We start from the raw sequence: 23,672 nt of genomic DNA, 5'->3' as shown, positions 1-23,672 counted from the left end.
CTCGATGCCTAAGTTGAACGATGGACCTTAATGGTGACTGGTTGCATTGCGTGTGATTCCACGTGTCGACGTCATTTCTTACAATGCAAACATGTCTTTTTCTGACCAACCCCTAATGCTACTTTTCTTTGATACATCTTTGTTTTTAGCTATAATGGTGCTTGGTGACAAAATAATACTATGTTGATTGTTGAATTCACCTAAAAGGCTAAAACCATAAGCAGATTGGGATATTCGGGAACCATGTTGTGTAAGTGTAAGACATGATGTTTCATCCAAATGGGCTACAATCAAATATTGGACATAGGCCCACAAAATATGCTATCTTCAGTTTTTTTTGTTTTTGAACAACACAAAACAATTTTAAAAATATTAGTTGTATGAAATAAGGGTAAGTGATTACGGAATAATTAAAAGAGATAGGAGAAAACGGTAAACTATATAAGACGGTTAAAGTTTTGTACCACTTTTATTCTTGTTCCGTTATAACTTATCTTTTTACCGATTGATCACAATGGATATGATAATACGTTTACCGTAGCCTAAAAGGTTATCAATCACACTCTACAATTGATGTCTAATGTCTTCTCCGATCGGCAGTGACTTGCTGGCAGTTCAATGTAAATGGGCCTTAAGACAATATATTTTTTGGGCCTTATCAGTTGTTCTGGCCCATTGAGATGAGAACTGCTCTGTTTCAGTTTTCCAACAGCAACAGCCGATAAGAGAATCGAAAGCCCAAATTAAGAATCTTTGTCCTAAACCCAACGACACGCAGCCAAACAAAACATTTCCTGCGTGAAAAAAGTATTTGAGCAGGTTGTGTACAGGTGTCAATATATAATTGGATTAAACAAACCTAGACACCTAAAAGTTTTCTCTCACACCATTTGTGAAGATCCAAAGCAAAAGAAGAGTTACAGAAACTGAAAAAAGTATTTTCGTCGTCTGTTTGATCTTTCTCTCTTTTATTGATGGCGAATCAAGGAGCAAAGAAGCGGAAAGATGAGAACGCTCGACACATGGCTAAGCTCCGTCTTATAATGATCTGCTGCAACGTACTTCCTCTTCCCCATTTCTCAGTTTCTCAAACATTAATCCATTGAGCTTAAAATTCCATTGAATTTGGTCTTTAGCATTTGAAAGTTTCAATTTTTAGCTCAAAATCGGAAGATTTTGTTTCGATGAATTCGAGGATTGATTTTTTTCTTTTGGCAGATTTTGTATGTCATAGTGAGGGTGATAATTTCGCATTCAAGCCATACCTGGAAACATTGGATTGGTCTTGTGGTAACATCGTTAGGTTACGCCATTCCTTATAAGCTTCTTGATCAAATGGCAAAGCCTAGTGTTAGTGATGATGGTGAACTTCTTGACGGTGGATTTGACATGAGCACTGGTGGAATGTGTGGGTACGTTCTAAAAGATTTTGTCTTTTAAATTGATCAACTAAGAATAGAAAGTGCCTGCTTTTGTCTCAAGTGTTCTGTATGTTTGGATTCTGTCTCCATAACCAAAATCAGTAGTAGGAGGAGTGTTTCATTATCAGTTGTTTGAAATGAGTGATGTTTAAGTCACCATAGTTTTGGTTCTCTCTGAGTTTCATCGTTTATCAGTTGCTACATAATCGTCATCTTCATGGTGGATTGGATTGATGGTAGATTGTATATCATAAGCCTCTGCTCTCTTTTTCCTTGTAGATATTTGCACGATGTACTCTACATCACCTGCTTTGTGCAGCTCGGATCTATCATCTCTGGAAAGTTTTGGTACGCGTATTTAGTGGTATGATACCCAATCTCAATTTTCTTTATTGGCCTACTTTAGGCAAACAACAGATTTGCTCTGTAGGAATGATGCAACCATTTACATTTGCTTTTTTTTTCTTTTTTCAGATTCCTGCATTTGGAGCCTACAAAGCTTCTGGTCTTATTAAGGGATTATTGTCACATGGTTCAGAGGTAATCACTAAGTTTTGAATACTCTCAAAGTGCTGTGAACAAGGGGAAATACAACATGAGCATTAAAATGGACTGTGTTTGTCTCTATGACTCAACTTAGGGAGGTGTTGAGGATGAGAAGACTCGCAAAAAGAGGGAGAAGATGGAGAAAAAAGCTTCTAGGGGACAAGTCGTCAAGACAAGATCACGATGAATGTCTTAAACATCATCTTTAGCAACACAATTGGTAAAGCTTACTTCAAACATACAAAATGCAAATCAGTGGGTAAAATACTCTTGACTTTGCATGTACCTGTTTTACTGACGGATGTAGCTGTCTTTACACTATTTTGACTTAAGTGGATGTGTTAAGATGAAGTAGACTAATAGTCCTGAGTAGGATACAGTGAAATTCTCAGAAGATAAGACTTTGTTCTTTGAATTTTTGCGATATTATGGTGATGTTGCGACTTGTGAGCCATTAGACCGACAAATGATTCGACTTGAAAATTCAGATTCATAGCTAAAGAGCCTTGACTGTGACTATGGAATAAGTGGGAAATGATGGAAAGAGTTGTGAAACTCAAGAGAGACCATTTTGTATTTCATTTCTTGAACACAAATCAAGATTTAGCTACAGAAATAGCACGAAAGAGCTAATAATATTTGCGAACAACCAAAGAACATGAGACTATAATAATGTTCTTGATTTACCCAAGGTACAGATTGTTACATACAAAAAAGTTGCCCTGTACTTTCATACATTTGGTATTTGATTTTATACATCACCCAGTTGTTATGGAGAAGAGATTGAATTCACGTTCCATTGTCCATAAAGACTCATTCTTGTTATTGATACTTAGCGTATACTCCTGGAAATACCCGTTATAAGTAATCACCGATACCGTTGCTCTGAAAAGAACGAGAAACGCAAAAGATTATTAAAACTTGTCATCTAACCATGATTTCAAAATGAGGATATCCTAAAATTTTACCTAAGAGATGTAAACTGAGATGGAGATGATGTTCCTTCAAGTTTGTCTATCTTCCTAACCACTGCATAACTGTAAACACAAGCAAGAGATAGACAATAAACCTGTTGGGTTATATAGCCTAATAGGTCATTAGCAGCGTCCAAAAGAATAGCCTTTCACCTTCTAATCCCAGAAGAAACTGCGTTTTGAAGCACATGATGATGAGCTGGATCCAGTGCATCACTCACGCTGTCCGGAAGAACTGATCCAAGAAAGCTGGTAGACCTTTTGCTTCTGAGAAACTCTTACAACTGTTAGGAATCTCACTATACATAAGGGAAGTGAGAGTGTGCTTCTTAAGTTCTTAATCCTAACCTTTGGTTTATGGCCAAACTTAAAGAGAAGGCATGAATGGAGCCTGAAGAACTCGTTGCAATTAATATATCCGGAAGCTGTGTCGATGGTCCAAAAGACAGTGAGTATATAGTAGATGGGTATGTTCCTCTCCTGAAACTATATGACTGCAAACAGAAGAAAGAAACGATTAAGAATTTGTAGAAAAACAAAATGGTCATGTATTGAAAGAGCAACTATTCACCTTAGTTGCTTCCGAAACAAGATGGACTCGGATCAAGGTTCCTTGCTCAGATGCTGTAGCAATGTACATTCCATTTGACGAGAGTGCAATCGCAGCCAATGGAGAACGATGTGCATCTATCTGTAATCGAGTTTACCAAACAGAGAAACAATACAATAATTAACAACTGAGTTTAGTATGCAAATTAGAAATATAATCCAAAATCTGGTGAAGCATCTAGTAAACCTCACTATGAGACTGCAAATCCATGACGTTATACACCAAAACCGACCCTTTCGTCGCACTAGCTGGAACAGCTAAGTAGCAGCCTTCAAGAGATGGAGAGAATGCAGATAGACCTGAACGAAGATAGACATTTATATTTCTGTTTACAACGAACTATTACGAAGGAAACTTTAAAAGCTACCTTTAGGATTTGGCACGGTGTCGATAGTATCAAGCATGACAAGGGTATTCAAGTCGTAAACGAATGTTTTCTCTAGCAGCACAACAACAAGTCTGATAAGAATCAATCACAGAACCATGAATTCACTCACAAAAGCCAAAACAAAACAAAAAAAACAGTCAGAAGTAATAAGTTCAGTAACAAACCTTTTCTTGTTCATACGGACAGCGAGTATAGAAGTTAAAAAGTTCAATTCCCTAAGAGGTAAACCCGTTGTGGTCTTGAACAAACAAAGACGCCGTGGGGATAGAGAAGCCTATATATATGAAATTTTCCTTAATCAAATCCGATAACCGAAAAAATAATGTTCATAAAGCACAAACCTGTTCACCAGCTCCAACAATGGCAAGTAGATCTGAGCTATACAACATCTCAACAATAACAAAAGCTCCAGCAGCTAACAACAACAAACAAACAAAATCAAAAAGCTTCAACACATAGTTTCAGTAAAAAATTGAAGCTTGAAATAAATCTAGGATGATCTTATACCAATTGCATTAGCTTTTTTACCAGGTATCGATATTCAGACACTAGCCAATCTAAAATTTAATGTCTGCATTACAGGAAGTTGTCTTCAATATCAGAAGATCATACTTAAGATTTCGATTCATCTAACCAAATTTTGTTTCAAACCCATCAATTATAAACGCCCAAAGATTCAATTTGAAGGAGATAGACAACACATATTAGATATTTTGATTAAAACCCAGAAACTGCAGAACCAAAACGAAGAGAGAATTCTAAGTGGATGATGATGATAAAACTTGCCTCGTTCATAGCAGAGTCTGCCTGTAGTGGAATCGAATATTTTGAAGGAATCTTTCCAGCTTATAGCAAAACCACTGCAATAATCGAACAGCCAACAACAACAAAAGGGCAGCTTTTGAGTTACGTTATCTGAGAAAAGAAAAAGGTAAAGTTTTTTCCTGGAAAATCTACTAAGAGAATCGAATTCGTTGTTCTTCAATGATTTTCCAATAAATAAGAAAGCTCACCTATTATCTTGATTGAAAGAAACACAATAGATAGGAGAAGGAAGAGAGGACGACTGATTCGCCATGTCTCCAAATTGTAGAAGAAGACTCTTTTCGTCAAGACAGCTGTTTTAATGTTTTCTGCTTTATATACATGTTCTGTTTTCGTCTTCTTCTTCCCAAAACGTTGTCGTTTCTTTCCTCTTTCTATTTCTTTTCAAAACGATGTCGTTTTGTTGTTGAGTGTTATAAGATTTGTTGTTGGTTTTGAAAATGACACATGAGAGTCAAAGTTGGACAAAAGTCGCAACACATTAAGCTTAAAGGACCACAAACACAAAGCAGCTTATGATAACAACAACAGATAAATTCTCAGAACTGTTGATACGATTTTGAGTGTCTGTGAGAGAGAGAGAGCAAATCAGATTCTGGTCAAAAGAAAAAGAGTCAAACATATCAGTCTCATAGTTTCTTCGTTTGTCATCATAATGTTAAAGGACGCAAAATTATCAAAGAAACTCACAACCAAAAAGTTAATATATACATCAACATAACAAACACATAATCTCAAACTGTCGACAAATTTTTCGTCAATTCACCACAATATACATTTGCCTATATTGTAAAAGTGTAGAGCTTTTTCCTTGGGTTGTTTGATCCATTGTATGTCGAAAAATGATATCATTCTTTCTTTCATTGTGTTATCTTGGACCGGATAGTTCCATGGCGAATGAATCTAAAGGCTGATGATCATCGTCATCATCGAAAGCCGAAGATCCAAACATTTGATAAGCTGGGTCATTGCAATGTGCGTCAAGCCTTGAGACAGAAGTAGTAGACAGAGAAGAGATTGTCTTGAAAGAGATATTGGCATGGTAGAAATGTGAATGGTTATGTGAAGCAGCCCATCTCTCGGCTAATCCATCGCCTTCAAGCATCAAAACCACTTCAGACATTTTAGGACGATGAGCCGGAAGATATTGTGTGCATAGCAAAGCCACTTGCAACATCTCTCCAACTTCAATCTTATCGTAGTTTGTCCCGAGTTCTCGGTCCACCAGTTCCTCTACTTTCATCTCTTCATGCAATTTCCTCACCTAAACCAAAGTTACAACATCCGGAGAAAATGTTAATTTGGTTGATCTTATCAAGTAATCAAGAAAATATAATTCTGAGTCTCATTGCTTACCCATTCAAGCATAGCTCCTTTCTGGCTAACAGTTTTACCAAACTCAAGAGCTCTCATTCCAGTTATGAGCTCGAGCAAGAGTATACCGAACCCAAACACATCGGTTTTCTCAGAAGACTGACCGGTTGAGAGATATTCGGGTGCAATGTGGCCAACCGTACCACGAACCGCAGTTGTGACATGCGAATCTGCGTGGTTAAGGAGTTTTGCAAGGCCAAAGTCACCAACAACAGCTTCAAAGCACTCGTCTAAGAGAATATTCGCTGCCTTAACATCCCTGTGAATGATCTTGGGATCACATTGCTCATGTAGATACAGCAAACCTCTCGCTGCACCAATTGCTATCCTCTTCCTCATGTTCCAGTCCAATGCCGGTTTAGCTACAACAGTTCACAAAATTAGTTAAAAGTCCTCGAAAACGAGATTTGGACTGACGATTCAAGACATTATACTAACATTTAAGCTTAGAGGCGACACTCCCATTAGGCATGTAAGGGTAAACAAGAAGTCTTTCACCAGAAGTTGCGCAATAACCAATTAATCGAAGCAGATTCTTATGAACAGCTAAGCTAATCATTTCTAGCTCCATACGAAACTGTGAATCCCCCGAGGTTCCGTTAATATCCTTCAACCGTTTCACTGCCACCATTGTCCCGTCTCCAAGCTTTCCTCTGTACACATTCCCAAATCCTCCAGCGCCGAGAATGTTCTTGGAACTGAAACCATCTGTAGAAACATGAAGTTCTCTGAATGTGAAGCTTCTAAGATTCCCAAGTCCTTGAAGCCCTTCCTCTTGTTTATCTGCTAAAATCAAAACTAAAAACTTAACATCTTCCTGAATCAAAGTTGTATAAACAACAAGCTCAAATCAACGGACCGTTTAAGTTCAGGATCAGTAGCCTTCTTTGTTTCTTCCGGTACCAAAGAAAGGACCCGAGAGCAAGGACTAGTATAACAACAAAGCCAAGGCTTGCACCAAGAGCTATCGCCAATCTATTAGACCTGCGTCCTACACAGACTCAAGTAACTAAATTGATTAATGAAAGGATCATTACAATGGGGTTAATTCAAGAAAAAAGACAATGCAAGAACAAGAATTTTACCTGATGAAGAGCTCAAAGAAACAGAAAGAGGACTTGCATTGATTGATCCAGAACAAATCTCAGGTGGGCTGCTTCTACAAATCAAAGGATTACCAGCAACACTACACATTCAAAAGCAAAGCAGAAGCAAGACTTAGTCCTGAATTCAAATACAAGAATCTGTGAAATCACTTCAAATTATGAAACTTGAGGTTTATTATACTTGAAAGTCCTGGCTGGGAATTTAGGAACAGGGCCACTGAGATTGTTGTAAGACAAGTCCCTGAATTTCAAAAGAAATTTAAATTTCAGACAAAAACAAAACACTTGAGTAGGTGAAAGGACAAATCTGTATACACTCACAAGAAGGAGAGGTGAGGGATTTGGGACAAAGAAGCAGGGAAGGGCCCAGACAGAGAGTTGTTGTTGAGTCTCCTATGAAAATTCAATTCGTACGAGGTTATTAAATAAGATGATTTATGAACTGATGAAAAAGAAAAACATCATTGTAAGATTGAAGAAGAAGCTCACAGATATTGAAGGCTGCTCAGCTGCTCAACGGAAACAGGGATGTCACCGGAGAATCGGTTGTTGGAAAGATCCAAGGTTTGTAATTTGGGTAGAAAAGCAATCTCCGGTGGAATTTTGCCGGAGATGTTGTTATTTTGCAATGACCTTTAAAAAAAAAGCAGAATTGAGGTTATTAGAGTAGAGAAACAAGCAAAAAAGACAACAAACTTTATATTATTATGTCGTAATCTTACACTTGTCGGAGATTAGTGAGATTTCCGATTGACCCAGATAAACTTCCCGAGAGAGACTGGCTCGGCGCTCCCCTGCCATTGGAGAGACAGAGAGAGAAATTGTCGCCATTAATGAACTCTAGAAGCAGAAAACAAAATCGAAAGAAAGCTCACAGTCCAATGACGAGGTAGTCGGGAGAGCAAGTGATCATAGCCCAGCTACAAGGATCAACTGAAAACTCGTCCCAATTGTTCAAAGCTCCATGAGGATCATGCAAATCGTTCTTTATACTTATCAACGCCTCAACTGTAAAAAAAAATTGGATTTTTGTTATAGAGTCGAGAAAAAAGATCCAATTTTTAAACTAAAGGAACAATGAAAGAAGCAGTTTTTTACCTTCAGGGTTTCTGGGCTCAGAAGAGAGAGTAGGAGTAGAAAAACAGAGGAAACAGAGCAAGTAGAGGAGATGAAGTTGAATCATCATCGTCTTCTTTGTTACTACTACCATGGAAGGTTTTAGTTACGAGAGGTAAACAATCAAATTTGAAGAGAAGGGAGACAGCATTACTTTATTTTTGGGGGTAGTGACCACAGACACACATAGAAAAAGAAGAGAAAGCAAAAGCAAACAAGAAAAAGAGAAGAAGAAGAAGATGTAAATCTCTGCTTTTTTATTTTCAAAACAAGAAAGATATCTCGGGTTTATCAAAGAAGTCTTTATTTCGTTCTTCTTCTTCTCAAAACAGTCTCTCTCAGAGGAGATGAGTTTGTTGTTGCTGAGAAAAGGTTTAAGCTGAGTCGTTTAAATGAGGGAGAGAGAGATCAGAGATGCAAGAGAGGAGATAGGGACATTTGTAGAGAGAGAATCAGGGGAAGCTGATACGCACTGTCGGACCCGGGATGGTGGATGCTGGTCTACTCGAGTCTCTCTCTCTCTCTTTTTCTTTGCTTTTTTTTCCTTCTTAATGCCAACTTTTTTTTGTATATTGGAACCATACATGTTTTTCTAATTTAGTATTAATAAGTCTGATTGATAACATTAACAGTAAAACGGTAAACAAAATAATCAAACGGTATAAAATGGGATTATTGTTTAAAATGCCCTTTTTTTGGGAAAAACTTACGAAAATGCCCTTTTTGAATAGTTTACGGATTTTGTCCTTTTTAACACTTAAAAATGTACGTATTTAGGATTTTTTTTTCCAAAAATACGTACTTTATACCAAATACTAAACCCTAAGAACAAATGGAACCGACTAAACCTAAACATAACGAGTGAAACGCATGTTAAATCATATTTTTGGAGCATGAAAAAGGACAAAATGCATAAAATATTCAAAAAAGGGCAAAATCCACAAATACCCTTATGAAAAAGGACAAAATCTGTAATTTATTCATATAAAATAGTGGTAAGACCGTAAGAGATAATGGTATGAAAAAATCATTTTAATTTGATATTGTTTTTAGTAACGTTTTTATGATCAGTATACTATGTACTGAAAAATACTGATTTTACCAATCAAATCCAATGTGTTTTTTGATATATTTTATCGCAATAATTATATCTATTATTTCTATTTAAAGTAAAACAGTAAACTAAACTATGATAAGAGTAAATGGGTCAAAAAAAATTTACCAATTACAGATTGACAGTACAAAACAAGATAAGAGCAAAGTACACAAAGGGGTAAATAATTTAACAGATGAATAAATAACTAAAATAATTAGAAGAAGTAAGATTTAAAAATAAACATATGTATGATGATAAAAATATTGTCTAAGATGATGAATTGACCGAAATCGACTTGGGTTAATTAATAATATTAGAGGAGCATATTAATCTTAATATAAATACTAACAAATATTTGTTTACAAAATTTGTTTTATTTCTCCATTTTACAGTAAAATAAATTTATATTTTAAAAAAATGGAGGACATTGATGTAATGTAGTAGGACTACCCGTGCAGGCTAGAGGACTGATGCACGCTAAAATAGCTTCATCCTCTTTCCTCTTTTGTCTTCTTCTAAAAAAAATTCCATCTTAATGAAACAATATTTTACCAGAAGATGAAATTTGCTATCTACATTATCTACCTAGATTTGAAACTTAATGATAATGATATTTAATGATACGCATATAAAGAAATTATTGTATAAAATGTCAACAACATGAAGATAGTGATACGAAGAGAGAAACTTGCAACAATTTACGAAAGCCTGAAATAGGCGAATCCACACACTTGCCCTGATGAGGTTGTGAATTGTGATGTTACATTATTTATGATAAGTCCCTATACTTTTGATTTCTTTCCTTTTTTGTCCCTCTACTTTTCTTTGTTGTTTTTTTGGCCCACCTCCTCCTACTTTCGTATTAATTTAATCGAACGGTCTAATAATTACTTCTTTGTCTTTTTATCTTATTTTATTACTTTTCTTATCTTTTTCCCTTTCAATCACATCTTACTTTACTGCAAGAACATTCATGACCCCCACGTTTCGAATGTATGTTTTGTGATAAAGTTTTCGGTAAAAATGCTAGAAAATGAATTTAAGTTTTTGTTAAGATGTACTTACTAATAAATAATCAAATCATGCATAGCCCATTTGCATCGTGCGTAACGATGCACTCAAACACAATAAGAAGCAAAAAAAAAAAAAAAAACTGCTATGGAAATTTGTATGAATTTTAATGAAGAAAATGTATGTCATATCTCGAAGTAGTCTAAAGATTACTGAAAATGATGAGATTTAGTAATTCTTACCAACTTAAGTGAGAAAATTCATTTTTGATATGTTTAGACTAGTTAGAACTTAGAAATGTGAAATAACATTCATCTGATCGTTTGAACTAATATCATTTTGATAATTCTTCTATCTTGTGTTCACCGAAGTGTAGTTTTAACACATTCACCTAGTTAGTGGATAACAACATCAAATGTCACAAAACGTAATTGCCGTGATGACTAGCTAAAAAACACTTTAAATCAATTCATAAAAAAATATAGAAGAGGAGAAGTACATGAGTTGAAAGTGGCCAAAAAATGCCGAATTAGGTTGAGCAAGATGAGGTAAGCATTGAGATGCTTTGTAACCAATTACCTTGTTTTTTATGTCACATAATATCAATGATCCAATTACATCATGCATGCATCTTTGTACTTTGTTTCACGTATATTCCTTAATTAACTTTCATAATTTGTTATTCGCACACGTAATTTGATAAAAAAAATTATGACAAAGTCTTTGTTATTCACTATCGAGAAACTAAAACCTATTCGTACGAGAGAAATATTGTTGAATGTTTAATAAATAATTTAACATCACAATTAGATTTAACGTGGGGCTATAACAATCCAACCGAATTTGGTAGACTTTTAAAATTTTGTGTCTTTTACTTAAGTGGAGAAGATTGGATGATGGGACAAATGCAGCTAAAGATCAATATTATGATGCGTTAATGGGCAATGTTGCAATATTCTTACAAAAAATTGAAGTATCATGTAAAGCATACGGAAAAAGGAGGAAATAATTAATGTTCATGAAGGGATTATAAAAGTAGAATCATCTTCCCAATAATTTGCACCACATACAAAGTTTGGATATTTTCCTCTCTAATTCTCTTAGTAAGGTTTGTTTCATCTTTTTTATTCCCAGGACCATATTCTTATTTGCACAAATTGCACTAATTATATATATACTTTATTCCCTACAAGTCCCTTTTTTTAATATTGTCACCTTTTTTATTTGGTATCAGGGCCAATTGTGTATGCTTTGTGACTAGCTCAATGTGTAGCAGAACAGTGTTGTTGTGCATCCTAGCATGTAGCTATGGAGCATGAGTCATCAATCATACATTTAATTAGTGGAACTTGAACTCATTGATTTTAGCTTTTACTAAATCTAGTGAAAATTTGCTGATTTTACCAACTATGTGATTAACTGTTTCAAAATTCTTCATTTGCCGTCTTGTTTTTTATCAACCGTTTTAGGGTGAGACGTTTGTGAATACTGAATAGAGAGAATAACATAGAAAAAACTGGTGAGGTATGGTTGAACTTATAATTTTGTTAACATTCACGAATATTTATGATTTATATACGGTGTATAAACTACTAGAAACATGTGTATTTGGTTTTTAAATTTACGTGAAAACACAAGCAAAATATATATTTAAACTGAAAAAATGGAGTAAAAAAGTTGAAGTTAAAATAAGGGAAAAAGAGAGAGAAAGGGGAAGCAAATCTTCGTCGGAGTGCGTTTATTCTATTCTTCTGCGATTTCCCATTGCTCATATATGGTCGGCCTGATTCTTCCACGTTCTATAATCTTTCTACTTCTTTATGATTCTTGATTATATATATGTCAAAGATTAAACAAATATAAAAATACACATAGACTGAGCAAGTGAGCATTGACAAATATACTTCATAGTTCATACTTAAGAATTGAAATTGTGTACATAGGTAAGTTTTAAAATATCCGGAATTATTATTCATACTGAAGACAACTTTACACACCTATATATAATAGTTTTGTTAACTAATACAAAAATACAGCATAAAGGACACAAGAAACATATAGTACAGAATTTGAAATCAAAATGAATTTATGTACAACAAAATTACGTTAAATTATGATTCCTAAATTTTTTTTTTTCCAAGAAAAAAGGTCCTGAATTTCCTGCAAAATCCAAAGCATTTTGAATTAAATAGGGAAATAAATTTTTAATAGACAGACTACAAAATAGAGTGACTAATTTTTTTTCAATCTTTTATGATTGACAAACTTACTAGTGCGATTGCCAAAAAATTTTATGATTCATGGACAAACTATTAATTTGTTCAATTTTTTAACGAGTTCGTTCAGTGCAATATTTTAATTTTTGTTCATATTAAACTTTTAATTTGTTCAAACTTTTAACGAGTTCAATCTTTTAATTTTTTTTTTTTTCATCATCATTTAAAATTGTTTAAATTTGTAACTAAAACAAACTAGAAATCATTAACAAAATGGACCATATGATATAATAAATACATAATGCATGGTCAAAACTCAAAACTGTTCGGATGAACAAAACTACAAAAGTGACTAAATTTCGGATGAGGAAGAGGGCCTCATGGGATTATAGGCCCAAACTCTAGCCCAATCAACAACAGAGTTTGAAAAAAAAAACTTTGTTTGAAGTATAAACTCTGAGCCCAATCAACAACACCTGGAGTATACAGTATAACCTCTATAAATTAATAATGTTGGGACCATGAAATTTTATTAATTTAAAGAGGTATTAATTTGTCGATAATTAATAATTATTAATTTATAGAGAAAAATTTGTTTTTTTTCTTTAAAAGCAATGCCTTTTTAAAATCAATTACAAGTAGATAAGTAATTATTAAGTTTAAAAATCAACACAAACTTTTTTCGAATAATAGAGTCATATTTTATTAAATATTTTACATATAATATTTTAAATATATATCAAAGTAATTCATATATGACATATATAAATTTATATCATATATATATATATATTAAGTTAAATATATATATATATATATTGATAAGTTTATATAATTATTAATTTATAATATAGATAGGACCATATGTTTACATGAGATTTTCAAAAAAATTATTATCTTATTAATTTACCGATTTATGTCATATTTTACACTATTGGGACCAGGAGAATTTATTAATTTAGAGAGGTTATTAATTTATAGAGTATTAATTTATAGAGGTTTTACTGTATATGTTGGTCGTGTGGCATGGGATCATCCTAGGTCCTAACCGACCACAATGAAACAAAACAAAACATGGTATATCATATGATATATGTGATATATATTTTAAAATGAAATCAATTAGCTGTGTTGTTATCGAAATCAATAGTGCTTTCACATAAATATTTCATACTCTCTCCGTTTCATAATATAAGTCGTTTTGGAGAAAAAATTTTGTTTCATAATATAAGTGGTTTTCAAGTTTCTATGCACTTTATATATTACTTTAATATTTTATAATTGTTTATATTATGCAGTCTCTTTTATGATTGGCTGAACTTTTTAAAAGTAAATTTTCTTAATCTGCGTGTTTAAAGCTACAACGACTTATATTATGAAACGGAGGGAATATATTCCAGGTGTAAAATTGGTCCAGACCAATGTAATTAACAAAGAACAATATATCTACCATTACCAACAGCGAGGTTTGTTGTACATATTAAGTTTATGTGTTTCTTTATTAATCACATTTGTATAAAGTTGATCTAAGAAACAGTAATGCACATTATTATATGCATCGAGATAGAGCTTTTGTTCGTGGATAATTTCAATATACATTACATCTGTTTAATTAGTAAATGGTTGATATGCTTACCAAAAAAAAAAGTAAATGGTTGATACACGAAGACCCATGTGATGTGACATTTTTTGTTTGGGGCTTCGAGAACACAAGAAACCCCACAAGGGAGAGGGAATTCAAGATACCTCCCATTTCCCAAGAATATTGTAGCAAAAAACAAAAATACTAATTGTAGTTAAGTCTTTTTACACTATACTACAAAATAAATTAGCAAGAAAATTCATATATAGCATAATGTTTAGCCTTGCATTGATTTTGAGCTTGCTGCCAGACCATTCATTTTTCTTGCATTGAGCACTTTCTCTCTTGTAATTTTTTTTTTATATTTTAGCTCACTTTCTCTCTTATATATATATATTTTTTAATTTAGCTCACTTTATAATTGCGTCATTTAATCATTTCTTAATCAAGCATATACTACTAATTAGCAATAATTGACTAATGTACGTAGTGACTGAGCAATATAACTGTGAATACTTAACATATTGGTATATTTCCCTCTTTTATTATTTTTTTTATAAAAAAAAATCAAGCTATCCGATTTGGTGATAGGCACATTTCCCGAGAGAAATAGAAATGTAGAACTGGATCTCTCTCTCTTCTTTTTCCTATGTTGTGGTCGTCAACAAAACACATCAAAAAAAAAAAAAAAAGTTATTAACACATCAAGTAATAAAAAATTTAATTAGACAGACATGCAAAATCATCAACATGTATGATGACAAATATATAGATATACATATAGTAGAAAGTGACAAATCGAGAAATCAGAAGATTTGTAAACAAAATAAAAAATGCTTCAAATTAAAATGAATATCCTGCATCTTCCAGCCAAATTCTTGCATAATATGAAAAAAGCTCACCATTTAATTAGTTAATAAATTTTGGTTTCAGCAAGAAGTAAAAGAAGATATGTAACTAGATAAATGAAGTAAGAAATCATACCTCTAAATTAAAATTTAAGAGAAGAAAACAAAGAAACTGATAATGTGACAAGGAGATTGAGCCATTCCGCCAATATCACTACTTCCCAACCCGTCACATTATTTTTTGTTTAATGAGATGATTAAATTAAAGACATAAAGAAATGAATCTGATCAACGACATTGAAGAGTTATGAAACTAATTCTTCTTCTTCTCTAACGAAAATGCTCTTCTTCAAACCCCCACCATTGTTGCAGTAATACACTACCCTCCATTCTTTTCTTCTACCAAACAAAAATCAAGAGAAGGAAAAAAATCAGATAAGACATAACTAACAAGTGAGAAAGAGAGAAGAGTGGTTTTGGTGAATAATAATGATGAAGAAGAAGAAGAATAGTACGTGTGTGAATCAGAAGACAAGATAAGGATCCATGTTTGCTTCTCCTTCTTGCTTTTGTCACCTTTTGTGGATTCTTCACAGCTTTTTTTGTTCTTTATTCGTTTCGTCTGAGAGAAGCCTCCTTTGTGAAAACGTTACCTTCTTTCTCTCTCTCTCAAGTTCTCTCTAAACCTTACCTTACCTTCTCTCTCTCTCTCTCTCTTTAAGTTCAAGCCACTCAATACGACTGTCATAAAATTTCTAATTAAGTAAAGAAAACTTTTTTTGTTAATCACTTTCAAAAATTTTAGTATTTAAGCAATTAAAAATTCAGCAGTTTTGCTGCAGCCAATCAACATGCGTCAAGTCTCAAGTGTATTTCGGAAAAGAGAGAGATACATATACAATAGTGATAAAATTACTACGTTTGTTAATAATAATAAAAAGCTAGTTATGTAATTTTGTCTAGATTTGACTGGAAACTACGTTATTAATTTATGAACGATAAATCTAACGTTATCGCTAATGATTTGGGTGAAAAATTTAAAGATTTGTTATCATGCGTGTGATTTTAACACCAACCTGTCGAACATTTGTATATAATTCGAACATTTGTATATCATTGGAATCGAGTTATTAATGTGTTATTATATTATATGTTGGTTTAAACTTTAAAGCCGGTTTGCATCCATAATTTGGTAGTATACCGGACCAATTGTTATGTTAATTGACGTCCACTAACTCATTGCTAAACTTCTGATATGCATACAAAAATGTATTAACGTATGAAATCTTGATATCCTTTTTTTCGATTTCTACGTCCAACTCCCAACTATTACGAACTAATTAATCACTAAATTGAGACATGATGTGTATCTTACATTATAGGTAAGGGGTTTATTTTGTCAACATATTATTGTAGGTAGGTTACTAATAAAGTGAATTTATTTCAATTGTAACCGATATAGACATATAAATAATATAATCAATATAAGCTTGAAGATGGTCTGACCAAAAACATGTGCTCCCTAGTCGAGGCTCGGTTTTATCGAGACGACCACTACTAAACCCTATATATATTTTCATATACATAATACATCAAAGCACACTAATTAAACCGAACCGAAACTGAAAATAATTGGTAGGTGTTGATTATGGTACAGAAGAGAAAGATCGAAAGGCTTAAGAGTGACACGTGTACGGCGATGGTAAGAAAAAGCTAAATGAATAGAGATAGAGGTTGAAAGCACGTAGGCAATGACTTGTGAGGTGAAATGACAGAGCAAAGGCAAAACAAAAATAAAAGAGTTACGAATGAGACAGAATGTCTGAGGAAACGTCAGCTTCTTCTGTTTATTGGCTCTTTCATTTCTTAGAACCATTATCTTTTGTAGTTTTGATTCAAAAATACAAAAGTTATATTGGATTTGTCACGGAAAGCCCATATGGTGTCGAATAATTTGAACCAACAAATATGAAACTGTGTCCATTAGTTTTAAACTTGAATGACTCATTTTTTTTTTGAATCTTGGTTTTTGTTTTAAAATTTAGATATCCATTAAAAATAGATGATTTACGACTAGTAAGTAATGAAAATAGATGATTTTCTAATTAAGGAGGTTAGCTGGTTAGTGATGGTAAGCAAGTTGTTAGTCCCTTTAGCCATGGATTCATGACTCTTGAGACCCATGTTTGTCAACCCTAAATGAAGCCCTTTTCAAATATTGGCAAATGTAGTCGTTCTTCTCTTTTAGGTGAAAGATGCTGTGGATTGTAGAGTGTAGTAGACGTAATAAATTTTCTGCAATAGTAGATATGTAGTTATGTACGTAACCGGACGAGTTTATGGACTATATTCGAATTTCATCTTTGTAGTTTGTTCATATACTTGGACCACAATATTCTATAACTAAAAAACAGCGAAATTGACAATGAGAACGCCCTTCTTGAAACGGCAGAGGAATAGTCAAATGTGCGTTACTTTTTTTTTTCGGTTACAAGCCTTAGGCTCCGAATGGAGAAAGCGTATCGGGCGGAGCGGATCAAGCGGATCAGGCGTGCAAAACAGAACAAAAGCGGATCAAGCAGATCTAGCGGTACAAATGCGGATCAAGCGGTTCGAACGCTTTAAAATATGTGTTGAATGGTGAAAACGGATCAGACGGTACAGATAAAATATTTATATTATAAAAACGTTAATTTTAAATAAAATATTCTACATAAATTAAAATTATTTATAAATATGTTTTATGTATGTTTCTAATTATATTATGCTAATATTTTGAATTATACCTGAAAATATATTTATTAGTATTATTACTATGTTTCAGTAAATTTAATGTATTAGATTATAATGAAATACTTATAATACATACATAAATCCATATAATTTATTGTTTATTTGTGAAATAAAATAATATACATAAATTATATTAGTAAAACTATAAATGATGTGTTTTATACTGATTACTAAAATCTTTATGAATATATTACACATTACAAGTTATTAGTTAGCGTACAAATATTAATGTAATTAATAACTTAAAACCATGAAAACAATAATAAAAAATAATAATAAATATCTTGGTGTATTTATTAGAATAAATTGATTTTTAGTTTTGATATACTTATGTTAATAGGAAAAATATAAAATTATTATGAACAAATAAATCATTAATAAATAATACTATAATTAAAAGATGTGGGTGATCTGCTTGGAACATACCTATACACGAGCGTTCCTTTGATCTGCTTGTGTGCAAGAATTTTGTTCACGTATTTGATCTGCTTGTGGTTCACATTTAATTTTATTACTACTTTAATAATGATCTGCTTTTATAATAAAAACTGTTAAATGGTAACTCTAAAAGCAGTCCAAAAAAAGAAGCAGTTGCTCCACTCGGCCCGCTTACACCATTCAAGGCCTTAATATTTTGGTCGTTCTGTTGATTATGACCATTTGCCAGGAACAACAGGGGTAAGTTAAATCAACCATGTGCATATCACTGCAAGAATTTATTTAAAGCACGACGAACCTGTTCAGAATAAAAATGATAAAAAAAAAAAAACGTATAATTGTAGAGTGAACTTTTTAGAGAAGACAAATATAGTTGCGCAAAAGTATAAAAAACGAACCGACGTATATATATAATGGTTTTGGTCAAGCGATGATACTGAAAAAATCAAAGTGACGTCGTTGATGCATTTTTCCTTAAGTTTGATACTTCAATCCTCGGTCAAAAGCGTGCAACCAAACAATAGATAATAAGATTTCAAAATTCCAGTTCTATTTTATCCCAAAGTTAACTCCCCATGTAGTCAAGAAAAGTCATTAATAACAAAATTTTATTATGTTTGTCTTTCTTCTTAGTTAGACAGCAGATTTTAAGGATTTTGTGTAAATTTTTTTTAGTTTCTCAAAGTTAATTAGAATTTTTAACATATTTGGTGAATAAAAATGGTAATTAATTGTTTCATAAACTCAAATTACATAAAATTACTTATTTAAAACGCTACAATTTATTTTAGATATTTTTTTTAATATATTGAAGAATGTATATATGTGGTCAAACTTGTATAATATATCCAAGATAGTTATTTACATACATTAAAAAGGTAAACTATATAATTTTATCCAATTATAAGTTTTTAGTTTAAATATTATCTTTTTAAATCACATGAATACATGATATACATTCTCAGGTATTTTCCGTAAGTCATGACAAAACTAACTTCTCTAGATTTTAAGAAAAGTTTTGAGCTATTATTATATGAAATACTTAGTAAACTAAATGCGCGTCATTAATTGCTTTTGATTGGTGATACCATTATTTGTTTATTATTATTGTCGACGATCAATGTAATGTTGATGTAAATGATATCCATGTTCAAACTAGATAAATCAACGAATGGTCAACAACGGTTTGCCGTCCACTGCTTTCCTCTAATTTCCTGAATAAAAAAAGAACAAAATTAATACTATAATATATACAAAAAAACTGTTACATAAAACGTGAAAAATTAAAAACCAGTAGGTAGGTCACCAAATCCAATCACATATAAATACATACATACATACATACGTTGTTTATTCTTCACTGCTCTCTTTCCCCTATCTCTCTCCTAATCAATCAATCTTTGTGGTTTTCATCAGCCAGAAGAAAAAAAAATGGTGGAGCAAAAAAGATACGCTCTGTTTCTAGCGACTTTGGACTCAGAGTTCGTGAAGAAAACTTACGGAGGATACCACAACGTGTTCGTGACAACGTTCGGAGATGAAGGAGAGCATTGGGACTCCTTTAGAGTCGTCAGCGGTGAGTTTCCTGACGAGAAAGATCTTGAGAAATACGATGGCTTCGTTATCAGTGGAAGCTCTCACGATGCCTTTGAGAATCATGATTGGATCCTTAAGCTCTGTGATATCGTCAAGAAAATCGACGAGATGAAGAAGAAAATTCTTGGCATCTGCTTTGGTCATCAGGTTCTTTTCTTTTTTCTATTATTAGTCCCTATATAAATATTTGGATTTTTTTTGTTAATTAAATTTTAATTATTGGTTTAAAGTGGAGCGTTTTATTAGTGAATTTAATGGGTATACAGACATCCCCTGTTTTTGTTTAGTGCAAAGTTTCTAAAGATCTACTTAAATTGAACCCATTTTGTGCATAATCTCGAGTGAAAAGTTAAAGGATACATTCCAATTTATGAATGAATTAGGGGGTCATTTCCGTTAAATGAACAAAGTAAATCACACAACTTGGTTTACATTGTTTTTGATGAATGGGTCATTAATTAATAAATGAACTAGCTAGTGGAGTATTCAATAAGCATGACAATAAAGATTAGGATCTATTAGAACAAGGGATTCTTCTTAAGATTAATGAGTCATTTTCAACTTGATTTTTGTGGTTTGTAACTTTGTATTAGTGTTACGGTATCATTTGAATGATTCAAACTGCATAGTGTAGAAAGTAGAGAAGGATTTAGGGGAAAACTCTTTATTCTGTGTTATTGATCTCAATAGAATTGATACACAATATATAGAGAGACTAACTTATGTTTAACCTAATTAGAATAGGAAATAGATAAACATGAATAAGTAAATATTCTAAATCTCTTAATCCTTATCACAATAGGATATCTAGAATATTCTTTGACTTCGGCTTTACGGGCTTCACGGGCTTGGTCCGCTGTCTTGCTTTCCAAGTTAGACTCAATACTCCCCCGCACGACAAACGTGGTACGCAAAACGCAAACTTTGCAATCACAAAGCGGAACACGTATGTCGTGGACAATATGTTGAGGACGGACAAATCATGTCAACAAACGCCTCAGGGTAAAAACTTCAATCTTGAAAATAGGGGTGGAATTTTTTTTTGCTCGTCTTTGGTCTTGGTAAAAGGGAATACATCCCGTGGGCGCAAATTATGCTGCTCCACAAACAATCATCCTTACTTGGATGGTCCATAACTCGGACTAAACATGACCTAAAAACATGAGCGTTCCAATAAACTATACTAATGGTTAAACTATAACCAAACTCCCCCGTAATGGTAAAACTATTACCAAACTCAAAATACTTAACAAACTTCAGAAATACTAAAACTTAAGAATCATATCCCAAGAAACCTAACATAAAACTCTCCCAATAATTCTGCCTCTTGTAACAAATAAAAGAAACTCATTTAAAAGAGAAACCCCAAATAAACTAAATAAACTTGAAAACCATAAAAGCAAAACGTAAACTAACTAAGAACACCAACGATTTATTTTTTTTAATTAAGAAATATGTTTAAACACCTAACCCCACGTCATCATCATCTTCATCGGCTTCCTCGCCGTCTTCAACGTCGTCACCTCCAGTGAGTTTCTCCATGATCTCTTTTGAAGATGAGAACACAAAGTGTCTAATGCGGAAACGTTTTAACTTTGATCCACAAGGATCGACTGCTCTGATACCATGTAGAAAGTAGAGAAGGATTTAGGGGAAAACTCTTTATTCTGTGTTATTGATCTCAATAGAATTGATACACAATATATAGAGAGACTAACTTATGTTTAACCTAATTAGAATAGGAAATAGATAAACATGAATAAGTAAATATTCTAAATCTCTTAATCCTTATCACAATAGGATATCTAGAATATTCTTTGACTTCGGCTTTACGGGCTTCACGGGCTTGGTCCGCTGTCTTGCTTTCCAAGTTAGACTCAATACATAGTGCATGTTGTTGATTAAGAAACATTTCTCTAATTGAAAACGAATTTTCCTTTAGATCATAGCCAGGGTAAGGGGAGGAACCGTCGGAAGAGCAAGGAAGGGACCAGAACTCAAACTTGGAGACATAACCATCGTGAAGGATGCGATTACACCGGGAAGTTACTTCGGAGACGAGATTCCTGACACCATGGCGATCATCAAATGTCACCAGGACGAAGTGTTGGTGCTGCCGGAAACTGCTAAAGTGCTAGCTTATTCCACCAACTACGAGGTGGAGATGTTCTCAATTGAGGATCATTTGTTCTGTATTCAAGGACATCCTGAGTATAACAAAGAGATTCTCTTCGAGATTGTTGATCGTGTTCTTGCTCAAGGCTTCGTCAAGGTTGGTTTATTTCTCTTTTTCCCTTAATTTACAGAAGAAGAAAATATATAAGAATTTGGATATAGTCTATATGGGTGGGTTTTGGGTTAAATATTCACCGGATCGAATTAGAATATTATAAATTAGGGTGTTGGTTAGTCACTTCAATTTAGTACACCTCATAGCTAGTATCACTTGCATGTGGCATGTTGTTGCCTTGCTGGTATAAACTTATGATCATTATAATTGTTTTGGAATCGAATGAAAAATATCAATGAGAACAAAATCTATAATATTTCTAAGAAATTGTAAATTAAATATGCAGCAAGAATTTGCTGATGCGGCTAAGGCAACGATGGAGAACAGGGAAGCAGACAGGAAACTTTGGGAAACGATTTGCAAGAACTTCCTCAAAGGCAGAGTTCCAACTAATTAGTTTTACTTCCAAATTATCAAGTTGGCTCCTGTCATATTGGAACAATATTTATGGATTTATTATCTTGCTTTGTTTCTGATTAATGTATAACCTATTAATCTCGGCGTGACTTATTTGTGTGTTATTATACCCATGGGCCATGATAAATGAATAAGAAGAAACTATTTAAAACCATAATTGCTGTTATTTGTCAAATATAAAATGGAAATAAAGAAATCTCTTCTTTCAATATTTTTCAAATAATAAATTGATTTACGAATAATACATTTTATTGAAAAGTAATTTTTTTGTTGTTGAAATGTTAAATTTATTAATCAATAAAAAAAGTTATATACAAGAGCTTAAACAAACAAAACAATACTACTTTAAAAACTTTATTGGAATCCTTCAGTCCTAAACCACCTTTGGAAAAAAGGCCTTGTTGTCTAGGGGATGTATTGGAAGTTTGGAACAAAGATTTTGGTTTTTGTTTCTTCAAAAATACCTATTATTCAACTTGTAATTATAAAATCTCGTCCCAAATCTCATGTGGTTGAAGTTGAAGTTTTTGTAAAATCATTCAAAATAACTCAAAATCTCTTATTATTCAATTAATGATTTATAAAAATTATATTCAAATCCAATGGTATTTAAACTTAACAAAAACAATTTCTATAAAATAGTGAAAACTGATTGTGGGAGATTTAGATACCTTTTTAGTTGAAAATATGAATGAAAAAGTCACACCTCTAAAGGTATTATTTGGAAATGATTTTTAAAAAAAAATTCACAAAAATATTGTAGAAATAATATTATCACTGGCTTTTGTTCTTCACTCTCATAAAAGAGGGTTTCACGCTCTAAACTACAGAATTATTTGAAGATTAAAAAGGATACAAGAATTAGTTTGTGAGAACGAATGACTTCCAGCAATTGAATAGATACATTAAACGCTGAAACTAATCGACGAATACCACTGTACCAGCGGCGAAACGATTGATTAAAGGTCAATTCAATTTTGAAGTGATTGTGAATGGTTTAGCTCTACTCTTCAGAAACCCATTTT

General features: G+C 32.9%; 4 protein-coding genes and 1 long non-coding RNA gene across 6 annotated transcripts; 2 read left to right on the top strand and 3 right to left on the bottom strand.

Annotated features, from left to right (window-relative positions):
* The first annotated feature begins 782 nt into the window (after window positions 1–782).
* On the top strand, window positions 783–2,421 carry LOC9303416 (transmembrane protein 208 homolog). The gene is made up of 5 exons (XM_002869329.2): window positions 783–1,058; window positions 1,219–1,412; window positions 1,701–1,785; window positions 1,896–1,961; window positions 2,062–2,421. Exons 1-5 carry the CDS (start codon window positions 975–977, stop codon window positions 2,152–2,154), a joined length of 522 nt encoding a protein of 173 aa, XP_002869375.1. The 5' UTR covers window positions 783–974; the 3' UTR covers window positions 2,155–2,421.
* Window positions 2,422–2,536: 115 nt separating this feature from the next.
* Window positions 2,537–5,082, bottom strand: LOC9303415 (autophagy-related protein 18b). Its single transcript, XM_002867297.2, has 11 exons — window positions 4,953–5,082; window positions 4,726–4,799; window positions 4,281–4,354; window positions 4,104–4,213; window positions 3,919–4,010; window positions 3,738–3,850; window positions 3,513–3,632; window positions 3,290–3,435; window positions 3,095–3,208; window positions 2,936–3,004; window positions 2,537–2,852 (listed from the first exon to the last, which is right to left on the bottom strand). Exons 1-11 carry the CDS (start codon window positions 5,015–5,017, stop codon window positions 2,726–2,728), a joined length of 1,104 nt encoding a protein of 367 aa, XP_002867343.2. The 5' UTR covers window positions 5,018–5,082; the 3' UTR covers window positions 2,537–2,725.
* A 293-nt stretch (window positions 5,083–5,375) lies between these two features.
* Window positions 5,376–8,865, bottom strand: LOC9305446 (probable LRR receptor-like serine/threonine-protein kinase At4g30520). Its single transcript, XM_002867296.2, has 11 exons — window positions 8,343–8,865; window positions 8,120–8,252; window positions 7,967–8,038; window positions 7,734–7,877; window positions 7,566–7,637; window positions 7,426–7,485; window positions 7,224–7,324; window positions 6,998–7,129; window positions 6,577–6,921; window positions 6,121–6,500; window positions 5,376–6,028 (listed from the first exon to the last, which is right to left on the bottom strand). Exons 1-11 carry the CDS (start codon window positions 8,452–8,454, stop codon window positions 5,633–5,635), a joined length of 1,947 nt encoding a protein of 648 aa, XP_002867342.1. The 5' UTR covers window positions 8,455–8,865; the 3' UTR covers window positions 5,376–5,632.
* Window positions 8,866–14,759: 5,894 nt separating this feature from the next.
* LOC110226677 lies at window positions 14,760–15,838 on the bottom strand. 2 transcript variants are annotated; one of them, XR_002330610.1, is made up of 3 exons: window positions 15,629–15,838; window positions 15,250–15,512; window positions 14,760–14,912 (listed from the first exon to the last, which is right to left on the bottom strand). It is a non-coding gene; the product is annotated as an uncharacterized LOC110226677 (long non-coding RNA). The 2 variants fall into 2 exon arrangements; XR_002330611.1 differs by lacking the exon at window positions 14,760–14,912 and having other exon boundaries at window positions 15,157–15,512.
* A 3,735-nt stretch (window positions 15,839–19,573) lies between these two features.
* LOC9305444 (gamma-glutamyl peptidase 1) lies at window positions 19,574–22,804 on the top strand. Its single transcript, XM_002869327.2, has 3 exons — window positions 19,574–20,087; window positions 21,883–22,212; window positions 22,517–22,804. Exons 1-3 carry the CDS (start codon window positions 19,776–19,778, stop codon window positions 22,625–22,627), a joined length of 753 nt encoding a protein of 250 aa, XP_002869373.1. The 5' UTR covers window positions 19,574–19,775; the 3' UTR covers window positions 22,628–22,804.
* Window positions 22,805–23,672: the final 868 nt, after the last annotated feature.

Source organism: Arabidopsis lyrata (genome assembly GCF_000004255.2).
Source record: "Arabidopsis lyrata subsp. lyrata unplaced genomic scaffold ARALYscaffold_7, whole genome shotgun sequence".
Taxonomy (NCBI): Eukaryota; Viridiplantae; Streptophyta; class Magnoliopsida; order Brassicales; family Brassicaceae; genus Arabidopsis; species Arabidopsis lyrata.
The sequence above is the reverse complement of the archived record's forward strand: the minus strand, read 5'-3'. Positions and strand labels throughout refer to the sequence as shown.